This window comes from Ambystoma mexicanum, chromosome 7p (assembly GCF_040938575.1).
Source record: "Ambystoma mexicanum isolate Mex_15411 chromosome 7p, UKY_AmexF1_1, whole genome shotgun sequence".
Taxonomy (NCBI): Eukaryota; Metazoa; Chordata; class Amphibia; order Caudata; family Ambystomatidae; genus Ambystoma; species Ambystoma mexicanum.
The window spans coordinates 651374161-651395355 of NC_090939.1; the positions used below are offsets into that span (position 1 = coordinate 651374161).

The 21195-nt window shown below is 44.7% G+C and overlaps 1 protein-coding gene across 1 annotated transcript in view; it reads right to left on the reverse strand.

The window, feature by feature from the left end:
• The window catches only part of AFF3 (ALF transcription elongation factor 3), a 2498221-nt gene that overhangs the window by 1944614 nt on the left and 532412 nt on the right, over positions 1 to 21195 (reverse strand). Inside the window, exon 2 of the mRNA XM_069636694.1 lies at positions 13892 to 14012. Coding sequence (XP_069492795.1) covers positions 13892 to 14012 — 121 coding nt within the window. The remainder of the gene's footprint in view (positions 1 to 13891; positions 14013 to 21195) is intronic.

Below are 21195 nucleotides of genomic sequence, written 5' to 3' on the forward strand. Positions count from 1 at the left end.
ACCGCTGCCACACTTTACGATCACTATGCACAATTCCATGAGCTACCAAAATATAGGTGCCCTATAGAAGCATTAGCGGCCTCTATGTCAGTAATACATCAATAATGACCCCACATGATTAGATTGAGGATGGCCTCGCTCACCTTTCCCACCTGACTCTTTGATCTACGTCCCCACATATCTTCAAGTCGCTACTTGCATCTTGAAGATATGCTTAGGTAGACTGAGGTGGCCAATAGGAAGCAAGGTGGGAGCGGGGTAATGGTACTGACCTGTAAACCTTCTGAAGAAAGGCTAGAAATGGCCAAGGGATCCTTGCCTGGGCACTACTGGGGCATCCCACGGTGAGTGTGGGCACGTGGTTATCCAGACATTTTATTGCAAACAAAACAGAGTGGTACATAACAGAGGAGACAAAAACACTGAAAAACACCCACAATTTTTAATAAATATATAAAGGGTAGTGGGGTATGGGGTTAAAATGGGTCAGGATGGGGTTGGAGGTGGCTTGAAAAGGGAAAAAGGGGTGCTCCCCCCAATCGCCCCAATCCCCCCAAATTAAGAAAAACAAAAAAATATTCAGTTTTTCTGTGTTTTGTCTGCGTTGAAATTTACCACTCTGTAATTGTGGTCGGTAAAAGATGACATATAACCCGCTCGTGGACATTAACATTCATATAAAGAGTAACTTTCATTTGTGCTTGTGTATGACGCTCGTGCCTTGCCCGGCGGGGTCTGCGGTACCGCAGGGCACCCTTTGAACTTCACAGGTTAATCATATGCACTGAGGACAAACACGTTTTAATAGCTTGAGATTAACTATCACCTGATACACTTATGGATATAGAACGTGCACAGGAAGGGATTATGATTTAATAATTTCCAAGTACCTATAAATCTATAGCAATTTGAATGGGGAAAGGTGGTCTCTGTAAGTGAGTTCCTTCTCGGTCTCAAACCCCTCAGCTGGCTTTTGAAAGTTAATCTACTTCAAGAATTCAAGCTAATTTCTATAAAGAAGGGCTTGAAAGTGAATAATCATTTCAAATTAGTGGTTGCTATGTTACTGCTGAGGCAGATGCCTCAACACCACTTAGTAACCATCACTGGAAGTTCACATCCAGTTTAGAGACACATCAGCAAGGCATTGTGGGTATGCAAATTAGACCAAATGAAAGCCTTTTACTCCAGAAAATTACCTTTGCCTTACAGGGCCGTGAAACTTTATACATAGCCTAGTCAACCCAAGACAAATATTTCTCAATACTATAGACAACTACATACTTGGTTTCATCCTTACTAAAGGATCAACTGTTTAGTAGAGCCTGACAGTCTTGTGGTAGGAGCATTGGGACATGTTTTGCAAACACTAGCAACGTTATGGTGCGTTTCAATGCAGATTATTTCAACCTTTTGAGCAAAAGTGCTATTACAGGTTCAAATACAGCCAAAGAAGAGTGTAGCAGAAAAAGGCATGCAATTGAAGTGTTAATATACTGTGACGTAATGTAAATGTTAATAATGTCGTGCAGCCTTTTTATGTGCCATATTATGTTATGAAAGTCATAAAGATTCAGACTGGCAAGAAGCAGAACACACATCGATCACCAAAAAACCTCCCACATCCTTCATGGAGAGATCATGTCTTCAACATTGAGCCAAGTGTGGCAATCAATACTACTGGCGATTTACCACCAAAGACGTTAACCATTACCGCCACACGGTCCTTTGGCATTACCACAGGATAACAAGTGGTGGTTGGGCAGCATAAATCCCCATTTTTGAAGTCCATAGGACTATGCGGGGGCTTTTGGTGGATTTACCTTGAGTGGTGAGTGGTAATGTCATGTGGTAAATCAACTTTATCTTGGAGGTAGTGTGGAGGATTCACCTTCAGCTTTTTGCAGTAAAAATTGTGGTAATTCCATCACCACCACAAAAAGCGGTATTAACGGAATGAGTGTCCCATTTGCACCGTCAAACTCGTAATGAGGCCCTATGTTTTTATTTAGATTTTTGATGTCCTCATACAAGTGGATACTGTTGTTTCCTTTCAACAAATGGAGCGATTCGTTTCGATTAACCAATCACAATCACTTTACACATTTATTTATTTATTTGTTTTGGGGTTTTGTTGAGCACAAAAATAGGTCACTAAACGGTCACGTCCGAGTGCTAGGAAATGCAGATTAAACGGAATACAAAGGAAGTGATGAATGATGTGAGAGTCCATGGAATGCGAGGAATCATTGCCCAATACAGTATTCTTCATCACAAACCTCTTGAGTCCTGTTCTCAACCAAATGCCTATTTAACTGTTTCTGTAAGCACACGTTATTGGGTTTAACCCTGAGATTAGGCTGAAGAGCATTCCAAGGTCTAGTGACATGGACCCCCAATGATATGTCTTTGTGTTTAAGGCATTTAAACAAACATTTGCTCCCCAAGAAGGGTTTCTCAGCCAATCTAGTGGCTGGAAACGCAGGTGGAAACTGGCAGGGCCTGCCCGCATTACACAAGCCACCCAGGCCCCTTCCCCGGATGCCATAATCTTTTCTTCAGCCCTTCAGAGCTGCAGCACGCAGTCCCTCCCGCAGTCTACCTCCCTGCCCCATCCACGCCCCCTTGTCATCCCTAACACCCCCCAACTCGGGTTGCTATGCTCCTTCCCACATGTGCCTGGCTGCCACAACAGAAATAAAAAAGGGACTTATCCCTTTTGTATTTTCTATGGCAGCTTCCGTATTGTTTTTCTTTTTGCAAAGGGAGATAGGGCGTGTGCAAGAAACATGCAGCTTGCCTCTCGTCCCAAAAAACCCCATGTAAACTATTTGCACCGGGGTGTGAGCTATCATTGTGAGCACTTGGCGAGGCCGTAAGGATGGCACGTAGTTATCAGCCCTGTATGCCCCCCAAAGCGAGAGTGATTGCTTCATTAACAAAGCATGTTGGAGCTGGCTGACCTAAAGGCTCTAGTTGGGCTGTAATGAGGGACTGACTTATGGCGATAAACAAGGGTCGTTAACCCAATAGGTTTGTGAACAGTGCAGAGCATTGAGCATTTAATTCTGGATTCCAATGGAAGCCCATGGAGACTTTTTAGGGTTCTTATATGCTCCTCTTTCTAGAAGTTTAAATGCCATCTGGTTGCCTGACTCTAAATTTCATGCTCTCTTTCTATATGTTTCTTGGGCAGAGTGGTGTAGCTGATGTTGCATTAGTCAGGACCAACATGATTGGTTGCTGTGCTCTTATTAATCTCACCCAATGAATGTTCAGATTGCAGAAGTGGAAAGAATTATTGGTGCATGGGGAGTTGGAAGCTCTTGCCCACAAAGTTAATCTGGTGAGGGTGTACGCGGGGTGGGGGATTTGGGCAAAAGAAAGACCTGTATGAAATCTGACCTACTCAGATTCATCTCCTGTTTGAATATAGAAGAGGATGCCCCTAGGTGTGAAGGCCACTCCAAATTAATTGTGCTGGGAATTGACGGTGCTAGAAACAGAGCCTTGGTTTCCAATTCATTTCCGGCTCCTAGGTAATTTTCCAGCAGGACAAAGATCTGTGTGTCCTCAATATACAGTTGAAAAATACCTTGATTTTGCCAAGAATCTCTGCCAGTTGACTTAAGTAGACACTAAGCAGCATGGGAGAAATTTCTGAACATTGGGGTGCACTGCAAGTTACTTTATGAGAAGAAGTGGTTGCTCAGTCAATCCGAACTGTGGGCCTCTGATTGGAGAACAAGGTTTGGATTTATTCTAATGCCCACTCCATATGTCTAGGCGAATAAAGTGGCTGGGCCCTGGTGTCATGAACTACACCTAGTTCATGACATGACAGGTCTAGGTGTATCAGTGTGGCTTGCTGATCTTACTCAAAGGGGATCAGTAGTTCCAGAGAACTACTGTCTCCAGAGTTCTGGTTCTCTCCAGGCTACTACAACAGCCTCTTCCTCAATCTGCCCCTTTCCTCCCTCGGCCCTCTCTAACATATCCAGAACAGGACTGCAAGACTTATCCTTGGCCTCAAGCACAGGGAACGCATCTCTTCAGACCTAAAATCTCTCCACTGGCTCCCAGTAGCTGCAAGAATCAAATCCAAGAACCTCTGCATCATCCACAAGGCTTTCTGGGGCCTGGCACCATGCTATATCCAACTTTCCCTCCCCAAACACTTCCCTGCAGAGTCCTTCGGTCTCTAGCTCTAACTCCTGCAGGCCAAACTCTTCTCCAAGCAGAGAGTTGGGGGTAGATCTCTTTCCTCGGCAGGAGCTTCCCTCTGTAAAGGCCTCCCTGGCCCTCTCAGACTTGGGCCAGATCTCGTTAAGTTCTGAAAACTCCTCAAGACTTTTCTCTTCTCCTCCTCATTCCCTCTCTGCCTGCCCTGCTGATGCCCCCTGCTGCTATGACTGGCTGTCTGGCCTCTTCTGAGTCCTACAGGGATCAGGCCCTCCTCCTAAAAGGATCCCATTACCAGCAATTGCTTTCAAGCTCCTTTCCCTGACAAGCCTACAGAGTCTGGTCCACCACTGTTCTTTGTACTTTACCCTTATCCCTGCCTCCCTGCACACTTGCCTTCTACAGGCTCCCCTAGCACTTATCCTGCACCATCCTTGTGGCCTCCTCCTCCCCTCCCTGCACTTTACTTTAGTTACTGCACTTGCACAATCTGAATGTCACATGGCCTAGTAGGACCGTTTCTTGTTGTTTTATCCTCCGCTGTTCCCCCTCCCCCTTTTGTCTTGTGGCACATGGAAACACTTTCTGCTGTATTAGCGCCATATAAATATCCAAATAAATAAGTAGTTCTTCACTGATGAGTGCTACGGTGAAATCAGTACCACTTCCTTGTCTGAATCCTGATTGGCAATAATCCCAAAAGCAGTTTTGTTTGAGCTAGTCTTGCAGTTGTCTGGTAACTTCACTTTCTCTGATTCTGCTTCGATGCATGAGGCTTTATTTAACCCGATACTCCGCCTGCATCCCTGGGTCAGCAGTTGGTTTGTTCAGCATGGGGTCGTGCTACATTGTTTTATCCAGACGGGGACAATGCCCAATGTCAAGGATGTATTAACCACATAACCACACTAGTGATATCAGAAATGATTGCTGAAAGCACTCACTCCGAGCATGATGTAGGGCATAGATCAGTGAGCATGTGGGGTGCATGTGCCTTTAATGCCATATCAGTGACTTGTGACGGAGGCACAATGGTGACAATGGTGATGCATCTGGTTTGTTTTGACTTTACACTCTGATACTGCTGGCAATCATCTTTCTTCTAATAGTTCTTCTAATTTCCTCTGCTTCCTGAAAAGCAGCATACAAGTTCTATGCTTCACTTGCACATGACCCTCATTGAGTTCCTCGATGAGCACTTCCGGGAATTTACTGACAGTGTGTTCTGCTTGCTCCTCACCGGTCATAGATAGACAGAGTGATGGACAATACTCCTGCTCATCTAATTTTAATTTCAAACCCTGTAGCGGAGTAGCAACAAAATAAATGTGTTTTATATTTAGAATATATGAGTCTGATTGATATGTATGGTTTCAAAAATCCACAAGGAAGAATGGTAGTAATCCGAACTCATTCAGGTAATCAGACCATGTTCTTGATTACCTCTAGTGTTATGTATATTTAGTGATTGATGTGAAAGGGCTGAAACCTACAAAGGCAAAATATGCCATCCACATGGCTCAATAAAGGTGAGTTTGTATGAAGACTAGGTTATTAATGATGGGAGACATCCGTCTGCTCCTTTAGCTCTCCTGCAAGTTGTTCCCTTCTTTCTGCAAGGTATTACCACCTTGTAAAAGGGGTGCATTTGTGCATCCTCATTTTTTGGTCACTCATTAGTCAGGTGTAACCACAGGGTAACTAAGATGGCATTAGCTCAATTTTTATTTTGACAGTTAGGTACAGGAATAATTATATTTTACTTTCTCAACAGCACACTAGTAAGAGTAGTCATTTATATAGCAGGTTTTTCCCATTTGTATGGCCTCAATGCGCCTGTGGTGGGAATGCCCTTGAGGACCGAAGTCCGGGTATGGGAACATTCTCAGAAAGAGCTTAGAATGTGTGTTTGCATTTGGCCAAGATTAGGAAGCAGGTGGGCTGGCGAGGCTCCAGAAATCCACCCAAGAGGTCAGGCATGTGCATGGGTGCCCAGGGAGGCCATGAGAGTGTGCTAGTGCAAGAGACATGTTATGTGTCCAGCTAGACCGAATTTGTCATAGGTTGTCGCTGTATTTAAATGGCAGAGGTGTTAAGGCAAGACTGATGTAAGGAGGCGAAGACATAAGTGTCCAGCTAGACCGAATTTGTCGTAGTCATAGCTCCATTCTAATGTGTGTGGATGGATAGCTGTGCCTGCGGCAGATGTCCACTGAAGTGGTGCATTCTGGGTATCTTTAGCTCGGATGGAGTTTATCTTTGATCTCATTGTGTCATCAGGTGAGCGCGGCAGTCAAATTAAGGACAAGTGGGTGTTCATTCCATTAAGATTCCCAGGAGTTGTGTCATTTTCCGAGACTGTGATAATGAGCACCACCGTCACACTATCAGCTCTACAAACTGTATAAAATCTGGAAGGTCTTACTTACAGATGTTCATGCTTAGGGCACAGGACTTATTTTTTGTGTATCGGTACATTTGCACCTGTGCACTTACATCAGTCTTATTTTTCAGAGAACAAGCAAAACAGATGTAGAAAAAAATAAGGGGTATAAAAATGTAAGGGGAGGGTACATATAGCCTTTATGCAATTAAAAGAAGATGCAAACAATTAAGGATTTCAAGGCACTGAACAGATTTTGGAAAGTGTGGAGTGTTCATGTTAGCTAAGACCTCCCTGGCTTATCTCCAATGGACCACATTTAACATCCTGTGGGGGTCTGTCTTCTCGTTTGATATAGGAATGGGGACATTTTAGGGTGAGACTAATTCTGACATTTGTGTGCCTCTATGGTGATGTGTTGGTCTCTATATCCCTTGGTCCAAATATCTAGCAGTTGTACACCACAATACCATGCCAGGCTTTGGAGCGACTGCTTGTTTAGTAATTAGTACTGACATAGCCCAAAAAAGCTTCAATGTTTATGGAATAATTTTGTTATTGTGTTTTTTCCCAATGGGGATAAACCCTTCTAATCTTAACTATTAGGTTAGAGCTCAAACCATCCACTATGGCCTTATACAAAGACACGCAGTGAGAAGAGTGAGTTAGGAGGGAGGGGTTTATACGCTGTTACGGGGGGGGGGCGTTGGAAAATCAAATTCTTCAAAATTCCGCCACCAAGACACTTTTCTAAAACTAGAAGGTGGCATTCTACAGAGAATCCAGATGCTTATCGAAGAGAAATGTGACAGGCACAATCCTCATTCCCGGGCAAATAAATCCTGAATTTCTTTATGCAACAAACAATTTGTCTTCACAAATACTGAGCTTTGTCCGGGACAGTGACTGCCTAACTTAAATATGTATTTGTATTATGAATTTGTTGATGTGTTTACTGCTCTTCACATAAAATAAAATGGTATATAATTAAGGGTGGGAAATTACAATGATCATTGATAAAAGAAAGAAGATACGGTTTAAGGGTAATACAAAACGAAGAAAGAGTGGTTGAGGACCAAATAAATGGAAGTATGGAATTCCAATGTGTAGGTGCTAATAAAGAAAAAGAAGGAAAACAAGATGGAGCGCAGGGAGGCTTAGGGACAGATAGAAGATGAAGTGATTCAGAACATAGTGATGCGAGATATGGGGGCAGGCCATGAATACCTTTGAAGACCACGCATAAGAAGTGGAAAAGCAGACAGGCATCAAAGGTATGCCAGGACATAGATTGAATGGAAGAAGAGTGAGAGAGGCATGAGAAGGAACACTAGAAGAGTACAAACAGCACAGTTAAAGCCTAGAGGAGCAAGCCGATAGTGGGCAAGGGTGATTAATAAGGAAGAGCAGTATTCAAGATGTGATAGGACCAGAGAGGAGATAAGAGCTTTAGTACCTGGAGGAAAGGAAAGGACAAGCTTTAAGAATGTTATAGAAAGCATAGTGACAGGACAAGATAAATTAGAAATATGATTTTGAAAAGAGAGAGATGAGTCAAAGGTAACTCTAAGATTCGGTGCAGATTGACTGATGGGAATAGTGGAGGGTGGGAAGAAAATAGAAGATGGGGAGGAGTTTGCTGAGATTGATGAGTTAGGGAAGGACAACCTTTCAATCTTAGATGCATTTAAAAGAAGACAGTTAGAATGCATCCAAGATTGGATGGCAAACAGACAAGCAGAAACAGCTAAATGTACAGAATCAGAGAATTGAGGGAAATTACTTAACAATAGAACCAAGAGGGGAAGTGTGGAGGAACAGAGCCTTCAGGAAAAGGACCTAACAATAGAAGAAAGAGGGGAGGTGTGGAGGGACAGAGCCTTGGGGATAATGACTTAACAATAGAACCAAGAGGGAGGTGTGGAGGATCAGAGCCTTATGGAAAATGACATAACAATAGAAGCAGGAGGGGAGGTGTGGAGGAACAGAGCCTTGGGGAAAATGACTTAACAATAGAACCAAAAGGGGGGTGTGGATAAACAGGGCCTTGCAGAACATGACTTAAAAATAGAAACAAGAGGGGAGGTGTGGAGGAACAGAGCCTTGGGGAAAATGACCTAACAATAGAAGCAAGAGGATTGGTGTGGAGGAACAGAGCCTTGGGGGAATTGACTTAACAATAGAACCAAGAGGGGCGGTGTGAAGGAACAGAGCCTTGGGGAAAATGACTTAACAATAGAACCAAGAAGGGAGGTGTGGAGAAACAGAGCCTTATGCAAAATGACTTAACAATAGAAGCCTGAGGGGAGGTGTGGAACAACAGAGCCTTGGGGAAAATGACTTAACAATTGAACCAAGAGGGGAGGTGTGGAGAAACAGAGCCTTGGGGAACATGACTTAACAACAGAAGCAAGAGGTGGGCAGTGGAGAAACAGAGCCTTGGGGAAAATGACTTAACAATAGAAGCAAGAGGGGAGGTGTGGAGGAACAGAGCATTGGGGAAAATGACCTAACAATAGCAGCAAGAGGGGAGGTGTGGAGGAACAGAGCCTTTGGGGAAATGACTTTACAATAGAACCAAGCGGGAGTGTGGAGAAACAGAGCCTTGGGGATAATGACTTAACAATAGAACCAAGAGGGGCGGTGTGGAAAAACAGAGCCTTGGGGATAATGACTTAACAATAGAACCAAGCGGGGAGGTGTGGAGGAACAGAGCCTTGGGGAAAATGACTTAACAATAGAACCAAGAGGGGAGGTGTGGAGGAACAGAGCCTTGGGGAAAATGACCTAACAATAGCAGCAAGAGGGGAGGTGTGGAGGAACAGAGCCTTGGGGGAAATGACTTAACAATAGAACCAAGAGGGGAGGTGTGGAAGAACAGAGCCGCAGGGATAATGACTGAACAATAGAACCAAGAGGGGAGGTGTGGAGGAAGAGAGCCTTGTCGAAAATGACTTAACAATTGATGCAAGAGGGGAGTTTGGTGAAACAGAGCCTTATAGAAAATGACTTAACAATAGAAGCAAGGGGGTTAGTGTGGAGAAACAGAGCCTTGGGAAAAATGATTTAACAATAGAAACAAGAGGGGAGGTGTGGATAAACAGAGCCTTGCAGAAAATGACTTAACAATAGAAAAAAGAAGGGAGGTGTGGAGGAACAGAGCCTTGGGGCAAAGGACCTAACAATAGAAGCAAGAGGGTTGGTGTGGAGGAACAGAGCCTTGGGGAAAATGACTTAACAATAGAAGCAAGAGGGGAGTTGTGGAGAAACAGAGCCTTATGGAAAATGACATAACAATAAAGGCAAAAGGGTTGGTGTGGAGGAACAGAGCCTTGGAGATTATGACTTAACAATAGAACCAAGAGGGGAGGTGTGGAGGAACAGAGCCTTGTCAAAAATGACTTACAAAATAGAAGCAAGAGGGGAGGTGTAGAGAAACAGAGCATTATGGACAATGACTTCACAATAGAAGCAAGAGGACAGGTGTGGAGGTACAGAGCCTCGGGTTAAATGACTTAACAATAGAACCAAGAGGGGAAGGTGTGGAGGAACAGAGCCTTGGGGATAATGACTTAACAATAAAACCAAGAGGGGAGATGTGGAGGAACAGAGCCTTGGGGATAATGACTTAACAATAGAACCAATAGGGGCATTGTGGAAGAACAGAGCCTTGGGGATAATGACTTAACAATAGAACCAAGAGGGGAGGAGTGGAGGAACAGAGCCTTGCCGAAAATGACTTAACAATAGAAGCAAGAGGAGAGTTGTGGAGAAACAGAGCCTTATGGAAAATTACTTAACAATAGAAGCAAGAGGATTGGTGTGGAGGAACAGAGCCTTGGGGGAAATGGCTTAACAAGGGGGGGGTGGATAAACAGAGCCTTGCAGAAAATGACTTAACAATAGAACCAAGAGGGGCGGTGTGGAGAAACAGAGCCTTGGAGATAATGACTTAACAATAGAACCAAGAGGGGAGGTGTGGAGGAACAGAGCCTTGTCGAAAATGACTTAAAAATAGAAGCAAGAGGGGAGGTGTAGAGAAACAGAGCATTATGGAAAATGACTTAACAATAGAAGCAAGAGAACATGTGTGGAGGAACAGAGCCTTGGGTTAAATGACTTAACAATAGAACCAAGAAGGGAGGTGTGGAGGAACAGAACCTTGGGGAAAAGAACCTAACAATAGAAGCAAGAGGATTGGTGTGGAGGAACAGAGCCTTTGGGAAAATTACTTACCAAAGGAACCAAGAGGGAAGGTGTGGAGAAACAGAGCCATGGGGAAAATGACTTAACAATAGAACCAAGAGGGGCGGTGTGAAGGAACAGAGCCTTGGGGAAATAAATAGAACCAAGAGGGGAAGTGTGGAGAAACAGAGCCTTGGGGGAGATTACTTAACAACAGAAACAAGTGGTGGACAGTGGAGAAACAGAGCCTTGGGGAAAATGACTTAACAACAGAAGCAAGGGGGTGGAGAAACAGAGCCTTGGGGAACACTGTACTATACAGGAACAGTGTCAGAAGGTTTGGCAGCCCAGGAAACAGAAAAAGAGTCATCCTAGAGTTAGGACTTAAACCATTGATGCACTAAACCAGAAAATCCCAGAGAGGATATGTAAGTCAAGACGATATGGAGCAGCAGTAGAGATAAAATGCCATTGAAAAGAAGAAAAAGAGAGCTGCATAGAGAGAGGAGGAGATTGCAAAAAAGAAGAGAGCAACAGAAGAGTGTACCATCACCTCTACCTTTTAGATTAGTAGGGTGGGTAAATTAAGAACATGAGGAGCTAATAGAAGAGTGGGCAGCAGTGTCTAAAGAAAAGATCCAAGTCTCATTCAGAGAAAGGACCTTTAGATTGAGCTGAAAGAAATTATCCAACATTGTTTGCGGTGTGTTGCATTCCAAAGGGGTATTCAGTAGGCCCAGAGCAAGAGAGGATGGGGCAGTGGAAATATGGACAGAGATCAAATTGTCTGGTGCGCTGAAGTGCTTATAGTAAAGTGAACGGGAGTAGGGACAGTCATGAAAAAGAAAAAAATTTAACAGGAAGAGAAACAGCTGGCGAGATTGGAAAATTATGCTGCGAGATAGTATCTGGTTTGTGCAAGGCCTGAATGGTAATAAACTGGCAGTGCTGGTAGAAACAGAACAGCAGATTGAGAAAGGAAGAATGCAGCATGATGGCATGAAATGGAATATGCCAAGGTTTTACATCGCAGCCCCAAACAGGAACAAACAGGAAGTGAGGTGTTCCATCGAATCATGGAATCAGCTCCCTTCGAAGAGGACAACCGAGAAGGAAAGGTTACATAGGTGGTTAACCAGTCAATGTTCCTTCCTGGAGGCAGGCTGGGCTAACCCGCGGCCCTCTGCCCCCAGTGGTGATCTTCTTTCCCCTAGCTGAGGTGGACTGCCATCGGGTGGGCAAGCAGGAAGAACCTTGAGGGGCACAGCTGGCAGGTGGCACTGGGGAACCGGCTCAGTCCTATCTACTGAGTCAGCGGGCACATGACAAGTCATGGAAAGGATATGTGGTCTTTATGCAACAGAAGCTATTCATGCCCATCACACTGTGATGTGGTTAAATGCAACCCTTCCGCCCTCTAGCCAATTATCTCCCCTTGCCAATGGTCTGTAATGTGTCAGGGAGTAGTCATGCAATTCTGCCCCCAGGTGGAGGGCATGTCATGACCACGTGCCAAGGGCAATGCTAAATTGCTTGAACAGGTAAAGATATGACGTAGGAGTTTACACAATCACATAGATGAGCAAGAGGTGGGGCGAGCAGCTCTGCACATAGCACAGGTGTCTCTGATGAATAGGAGCAGCTGCTTGGCCAAGAACCCAATGACAGCCGCGGCAAAGCCCATGCTTTCTTCTTTCCAAGGTTGTGACATTAGTGCCACAAATGTGGATAGTAAAAATGGTAATTATTTGCACCTGTTGCCATGCTCTCTAAAACTAGAATTACCAGAATGCAGCCTTTTAAACCAATTAAAGATCAGTATAGCAATGCAAGTTTGTATTAAACTTTGTGAACACTTATTTGTGGGGGAAATGTCAAGGAAATGACGTATTACGGAATAGCACTTGTTTGTTGTTTACATTGTTTCTTGTTTTGTCTCCCTGCTCAGTTACTTGGTGTATTGCATGTGACTACTCGCAGTCCCAGAGATGCGGGAGAATGTGGGGAGGATGCCAGGAGGATAGCTCCCAGGAACTAGAGGATGCCATTCAACCTGGGTTCCATCCCCAGCCCGGACTTCACAGCCGGAGGAGTCTGGCATTAACCACCATAAAAATAACCTATAGATCAATTATCAATGTCTGTTTATTGATTCATTTTATTTAGGAAATGCAGCATTGTCATAAAAACAGGTTGAAGGTGCTGAATATCGTCCTAGACAAGGGGGCACACTGTCTAAACACCTTGGGGGGACACTGACGGGAGTCTAGACAGTGATGGGAGTGTGACTATGGCAGTGCCGTGACGCAATGGGGCAGGGCGAGAGATATTGATGGGGAGTAGGTGTGGAGCCAGTCAAAGTGCAACAGTGATGGGGGTGGGGGTCGGAACAACGGGCCTGGCACTAACACAGTGGAATCACCGGGAGTCCCACATACCTCACTTTCACCCCAAAAAATTCGATGGATGGGCATTGGTGTCTTCAAACAATGTCTTCGAAAAGGCTGTGAGCCAAAGCAGTAGGAGGTCATCTTGTTGCAGTTTGTCCATCATGGCTGAATGCAAAGAAACTGCCATAGGATCCACCACATGCCAGGCTCTGGGGGAATGTCAGAAGGGAGAGCGGGGCACACACGGAAAGGGAGGAGTGAGGGGAACTAAACAAAAGAAGAGCGGGGCAGGGTATGAAGAGAAAGTGGAATGGGTCTAGATGGGGACTTTGGGCAGAGCAGGACACAGAGGTCAGAGCAACCTGCGGCATTAAAGAGACATTTGGGGACTAGGGAAAGGACAGTGGCATGAGGTTGGGCAGGACCGTGGGCAGCACTAGGAGGCTCAGTGGTCACATGGGCTGGGCATGGACTGGGTGGCAGTGGCATGTCGCAGAGTAGGTGGGGAAAGGGATGGCAGGTCTAGCAGGAACATCTCGTCTGCCGGGGGTAAGGGTAGGTAAGGGAAGACTCTCTACCTCCCTTACATCCAAATGATCTGCGGTTGGTTCTCAAACCGAGACTGAGGGAGGCTCATGACTGAGAGTGTAAAGAAATCTTTCAAACGCATTTTGGCTTTACCCTGGCAGGATAATCTGAGGTTCGACACCATGCACAGGAAATTGTGAGTACTTCTAAACAGCTACAGCACCTTGTATGGTTCGCTGAAGAGCGGGTAGTCGCCGTCAAACTGCAAATCACTGGGCGGTGCTTCCTGGTTCCTCCTTTCCAGTTCCTTTCTCCGCAGTACTGTTCGGTCTTGTTCACAGACGCTACGCCGATGGAGAGAAATAAATCGAAAATGACATAAGGTTTTCGCACCCCAACAGACTCAAGAAATTCACAACTAATGTAAAACAGACAACCTGTTTCCTAAACAGTCACACAGGCCCAAGCACGCACCGGAGCACCACACTGACCGACCGACGATGAGTCGTGCTACATGACGCCGCAAAGAACTCTGCCACAAGACTGGGAACAGACAGGCCACTCTAAGATGGCGCGCAATGGACAGCGTGAACATTTCTCCAGTAGTGACATCTCTTTGCAGCAGTGGTCTTCTCACTGTCTGTCTGGCTCTGCTTTTGTAGCCAGTCCCGTGTTTAACTCTCTGAAGAGCCCTCAAATTGTTGCGCTGTCCAGTGCCTACACACAGCCCCACTCCCCCTGCAAACCTGCTAACCCGCCGCAGCCACCCGCCAAAACAAGCGCTGCTCCTGAAAAATGCAAGGGCGCTGAACCGGGGACTCCACTATGTGACGTCATCAATGAATGGCAAATTGTTGGCGAAGACATTAAGGGCTAACAGGCCCGGCTGAAGATGTGTTAGAACCCATTCCAACATGACGGCGCCCCCACCCTTTGCTTAGGGCGGAGAGCAGTCTGAGGTACCCATGGGCTCATGCATTCTAATGGAAATAAAGATAAGGTTAATAGCCGCCAATTATTGCGAGACTGTGAGCCAACAAGGGAGCTGAAACACTGAATGCCCACTGAATAGCTAGTATTCCTTCTTTGTAAGCAAGTGGCTGACGCAGAGGCACCAGTGTTGAAAGGCAACGAGGTGATAATACTTCTGTTTTCCCCAATGGAAGTGACGGCCAGACGGGATCTAGCAAACGCAGCTTGTAAGGCGAGCGCTGCTTGTATGACGGAATATATTGCAGTGTTAATGGACTGCTGACTGGCAATATGGGGGCAGTTGCTGGGGCTACCCCTGAGGTTCGAGGCCCCTTTCATTTGAAAGAGTTGAAAGGCCCTGACACCTTGCCTGAGGGCTAACCAATCATGGCAATTACAGCGATGAGGCAAACGCACGTAAGGAGACTGATCTAAAGCAAGTACGATGACTGATCTCAGGTGAGCTAGATACTGAGAACTGGTGGGTTTGCTTTTGAAGGCACCTCTTAAAGGAAATGTAAAGGAAGTGACACTTTCAGGTGCTCAAGTCCTTCATAGCATAGATACATCTTCTCAATTTCCATTCTCTCCTCTCTCACAAGCAGGCACCAGTGCCTATGTATGCTACCCCAGGCAGAGTCACTTTACTCCTTGTGAAATAGAGCTTTATTGCTTTTTTAAAAATTTTTATTGTATTTTTATGTGTAATGTGGCAATGTGCACAACCAGCCTTTTCAAGGCGCCTTGTGGTGATCACCTGCTGTTGAAGCCCTTTGGGACAGATTAGAATGTCCTTGCATTGACCACATATTCCCAATAGCTGCTACGAAACTACACTAATACTTGCACAGTATTGATATTGATATTTTATTTGTATCATGCTCATAGACAAGTGATTCGGAGCGTGACAATGCAAGGGAGGGGAACAAGGGAGAACAAAACAACGATCTTACTAGGCCCAGTGAGATTGAGAACGCGCAAGTGCATGGGAGGGGGAAAGTGCATGGGAGGGGGGTAGAAGTGGAAAGTGCTCAGCAAAGGAATACAGCAAAATAATACATAAATAGATAATAAAAAGCAACATACAGTGGTAGTGAAGCCAGCAAGTGGCAAGTGCTGGTTTAAGGCAACAGACAGGGTGTGTCTGATAAGTGCAGAACAAAAAAGGTGGGACTGTATGGCTACAGGTACAGATCCAGATCCCAGTGCAAGGGATTGCCAGAGGCAGTGCGGGTGGGTGGGTGAGCTGGTGCACACCATGCATTTTGTTAAACTCTTCAATTTATACAAGCCCAGCAAAGCTGGTTTCAAAAGAGTAGAGGTTTAAGGGAGGAGATAAGACCTTGGCACAAGACCCTGTTATACACAGGAAGAGAAAAAAAGTATCCAAAGTAGGGATCCTCCCGTCCCTTGCACACTATCAAACATTCCACCTGAAAGGTGGTCAACAGTATTAAAGAGAAGATCAATAGATCTTGTGTCAAATTTGGTAAAATATTGGTGTCATACAATAATTCAATAAATGTTCTATAAGCCCAATGTATAAAAGAAAACAGGTATTTTAATCACAAGAAAAATGTAACAATAAGCAAAAACGCATCTCTTAAGTTCAATGCGGAATAGCTTTACACGTTTCAAGGGAGATATCTCTTCGTCAGAAGCCTAACTTGCGGGTGGGTGGCAGGGTGAGCAGGTACCTGGGCCCGAAAGTCAGAGGGTAAACCAAGTGCACGGTGTTGAGACAGAGCAGATCAGCAGGGGAGAGTAGGAGCGAAGGCAGAAGCAAAGAGGAAGGTATTGACATGCTTCCGGAACCAGAGGTGGTTCTCCTCAAGTTTCAGAGAGGCAGGGAGGCTGTTCCAGAGGGAGACCCCAGCCGAAGACAGAGATCGACCCCCCGCTCGTTTCTTTGAAAAATGACTGACTCTGAGGGAGTTAGAGGTGGAGGAGCTCGGAGCTCGGGAGGGAAGGTATTTACGGAGGGACAACTGAAGGTATTTTTGATCCAGGCCCCAAAAAGCCCTGTGGACAATGCAATGGGTCTAAAATGTAATCCTTGCATCCACTGGGAGCCAGTGGAGAGATTTCAGGGCTGGAGAGATATGATCCCAGGACTTGAAGACAAGGACAAGTCTTGCAGTCCTGTTCTGGATAAGTTGCAAAGGGCGGAGAGTAGAAGCATGTACATTTAGAAAGAAGTTGTTACAATAATCCAACCTAGAGAGAACCAGGGCTCGAGAGACAGTGAGCTTCTGGGGGAAGGAGGGAATAGCAGACTACCTCTGAGGAGGTGCAGTAGGAAGTTTGATTTTTTAGAGACATCAGCGATGTGGGCAAAGAAGGAAAGCGGGGAGTCAAAGATGACCCTGAGGTTCTTACCCTCACAGGTGGGGCTAGGAGGCTGGCCAAGGGAGGCCGGCCAGACAGTGACAGGAAAGGTGGGTGAAGGTGTGCCAAAGAGGAGGATCTCCGTCTTGCTGGCATTCAGGCAGAGATAATTGGCGGCACACCAATCCTGAATGGTAGATAGGCAATCAGAGAAGGAGAGGAGGAGGCTGAGGGAAGCCTGAAAATGATTTGAGTGTCGTCAGCGTAGCACTGAAAATTGGAGCAGAAAATGGCAATCCGGTGGGCGAGAGTTGACAGATATTGGTTGAAAAGCCAGGGTGAGAGGTTAGACCCCTGGGGAACAGCAGGTAGGAAGGGAGATAGATGAAAGGAAGGACCCAAGTTGGACCTGGGAGGGTCGAACTGAGAGGAAAGAGGTCAGCCAGAGCCTGATCAGTGACACCCAGGTTGTCATGGAGATGACTGAGTAGGATGGTATGGTTGACCGTGTCAAAGGCAGAAGAGAGATTGAGTAGGATGAGGACCTAGGGGATGTTAGAGTCAAGGTTGGAGAGCAGATCACTATGATACAATATGATATCACTATCTACTTTAAGTGACACAGTATATCTTTGTAAATCCAGCTAGTGGCAATACTGGTCTTGTTAGGCATATACAACTGTGTGTGTTCTACAGTGGCAATACTGGCCTATATTGGTACACATAACATGTCCTGGTCCTTTTCCTACAGTACCAATATTGGCATTATTGGACACAGATAACATGAGTGTGTTATGACAGTAGCAATGTCAAATAAATTGTGGGCAGAAGCATCATGAACGTGGGCTTGACAGTGCTGGCACATATTGTGGACACAGGCATCATGAAGTGTGTTTTACAGTGACAATTCTGACATATATTGTGACCAAAGGCATCAAGAAGATGTGTTGGACAATGTTCCTTTGTAGGTACTCTTCAGGACCTGATATTTACTGGATGTTTTCATGCATTGCCCTAAATTGTATATAGTATAGGTCGCACAATTATTTTAACAAAAGTGTGATGCAAAATGCACCATTATTTAAAAACAAAAAATGATGGTAGAAAATTCCCCAAACATCCTTGTTGAGTTTGGGTTACCTCGCTGTGCTCAGTCAATCACTTTGATTACTGAGAAATTGCTCTGCCCCTCCAGTGAAAAAGATCCACCAGCCATCACTGCATAAGAGAGGAAGGGAGTACAAGTTATAAATGTGTTTGTGGGATGGATACCAACAAGAATACTGTTGTACCTGTTGCAATTGAAACAGTTACGTTTCTGCGAGTGTGTCAGTGAGATGTGTGTTGCAATGAGTTTCTAGAGTTCACCCAAGAGCCTGTTTCAACACTTACTTCAAATGCCTTGCTCTGCTATCTGCCCTACTAGACACCCTGGAACATTCACTTATTCTCAGTTTCAATTAATAAAGTAATTTAGAAGATCTGGGGCCATAATGACTCATCGGTGCTATCACCAGAGGGCTCCATTGTGTAGTAGGTGACTGCCACCCAAGTTGATGGTCGTGAGCTGCAGGCGAAAGCTGAAGGCCAGGGCCTCTAGTAAGGGTGTAGGACACATAGCACACAATGGAGTCAGATGATAAAGACTCCAATGCCATCAAAGTTTGTCTAGGGGAGAAAAGGGAATCTTCATTATTGACGTCCACCTTGGCAGCCTATATATCATTCTGCCAGGCTGTCATGCCAGGACAGAGTAGTGCCATGTAATGAAATCCCACATTCCCTGGGTGCAAGGTAACAAGGGTCCAGAGAGATGCCAACTGGAAAGGGTTCCACTGCATGCAGGACACCCTTTACTGCCTCCAACTCCCACCATTTGCCTTGAGGGATGTAGCTCCTTTGGCCCACTCCCTGGGGGGGAGGCACCCCATTTGCCCACTCCCTGAGGGGGAGGCATCCCATTTGCCCACCACTGGCCCCAGGAAATCTCCTCAAAGTAAAACCGCAAAAAGGCCAGTGTTATTCCGAGCATTTCTCCATCTTCTCCTATGGCTACATCATAGCATGTTGGTATTCTGGGATGACTGAGATGGAGGGATGGAGCAGACTTGCCCGGGGCCACTTCCATGCAATTCGGCTTCATTCGCTCACCTTCCTCTGGCTGTATCAGGCTCAATATTTATGCCAATTTCTTTTTTTGCAATTATATATTTTATCGGCAAATGCAACTCTTCTTACAATTATATACTAAATGTGAACCATGAAATAATACTTAGATATAATACATAAAAGGAAGAGTAAATAGTGAGCATTGGTCTAATGCCTGAATCTAATTAGCAACGACCAGTCCACATGGAGCAAGAATGTACATTCAGAATCATGTACCTAGGGACATATAAATACTGCAACAAATGGGTGTAAGAGATTTGATTCACAGTGAAGTGAAAGAAAAGGGACATGATCTCAAATGATATATGCATTTATTACTTCTTTATGTTTTTGAGTAATGAATTAGTTCTAATGTTATGACAAAACCTTCTGGTGCCCCACCGCTGAGCTAATGCGAGTCTGTGTTATTTGTGGATGGATTAGGGCACATACCTGGAGTGAGTTGAGGTATCTGATGTGACTGGACTGGTTTCCATTGTGTTGTGTGCTGTGTTTTATGGGTATACCGGACATAACATTATTGAATTGAATTCATACAGGTTCACCTAAAACCTAGAGAATCCAGCAGTCCAAACTCGACAACCCTATGTCTTCTTGCGACTACATCACCCGATATAGCAGTGTGATGAATGTCCAGTAGTTCTCTCCAACGCGTTGGCCACTAGGCAAACCATTTTAACACCTGCTGCATGGAGCTATTTCGGCCTTAATCTGGCAAGCAAAATTGAATTTATTTTTTAAACCCTCAAACTCCTTCTCGTTCACTGCTTCAGCCTGTAAAATAGGCAATGAACCCTTAAACTATTGTATTTGAAAGGAATATGCATCCACCTACAGTATGAGTGGCTGGATCCTCATCCATTGAACCTGAAGATGAGTCACCTTATGCCTACAGCCCATGGAACTAAGGGATGGGTGTTCATTCGAAAGACCAATGTAATTAAACCACACATGTGATTTTGCTTCGGACCACATTCAGTTGCAAACATTTGGTTCACCTTTTATGCAAACATTTCCAGAGAACTATCTGGAAAATGCAAGCAGGTCGGGGCCCGTTGAGGGCTGACATCCACATAGGAATGGCAGTTGAGGCAATGTTACATGTTTTTATTTATTTATTTTAGTTATTTGTTACACACCCAAACCCTCAGGTATCACGGCGTGGTTACATGTAGGCTTAATCATTATTCACACATTATTGCACAATACAAAAGTTATTCATACATTGTTACAGAATACAGAAATTATTAATAGATGATTACATAGTACATGGCAGATGATCGTGGGAACAACAATATACAATTTACGGATTCCACTGGAGTAGTTACATGAGCAGGGATCCTTACGCTAATATTGGTTAAATAACCAAGTTTTTAGCAGTTTCTTGTAACCTGGAAAGGAGGGTTCTTTTTAATATTGATAGGGAGGGTATTCCTTGAGATTAAGTTAAAGAAGGAGTCCACATGGTGAATACAATAGTGAAACAAACAGTATACATCACAAAAATCCTACTTCATGGTGATTACAGTTTCCTGATAGCGACGGGTGGACCATTGGGAAACAAAGGAAGAAGAACTCTCCATTACCTCTAATTTCAATTAATTTTAGTGTCGATCTAGTACATGGTAATGGGTTTGATTAAGAAACATTCAGACATTTTTGAAAATATATAAAGCAATTTACCCTCAGATGAAAAATATTGATATAGATGTAATCAATGCCAAGAGTTTAAAATACTAGGGTTGAAATACTTGGAACCCATACAAGGCTAATCACTGTAGGTACATAAAGACATGAACAGGCACATTTTTACTGCTTCAAAATTGGAGCAATTGATGAGAATTGGGTGCTAATGGTAGGCTAAAGACCGACAGAGGTGCAGACAGGGCAAGGCCCACCTAAAATCTGTAAATGCCCACTCAGCAGTGCTGTGTGGGCATTTACAGATGTTAATGTCACTGCGGTGGGCCCAACTACATACGCTTCAGGCCCCACTTGTTTGAAAATCCTGGCTGCGCCTCTGAAGACCGATGTGTTTAAATGTCAGCAACCAATATA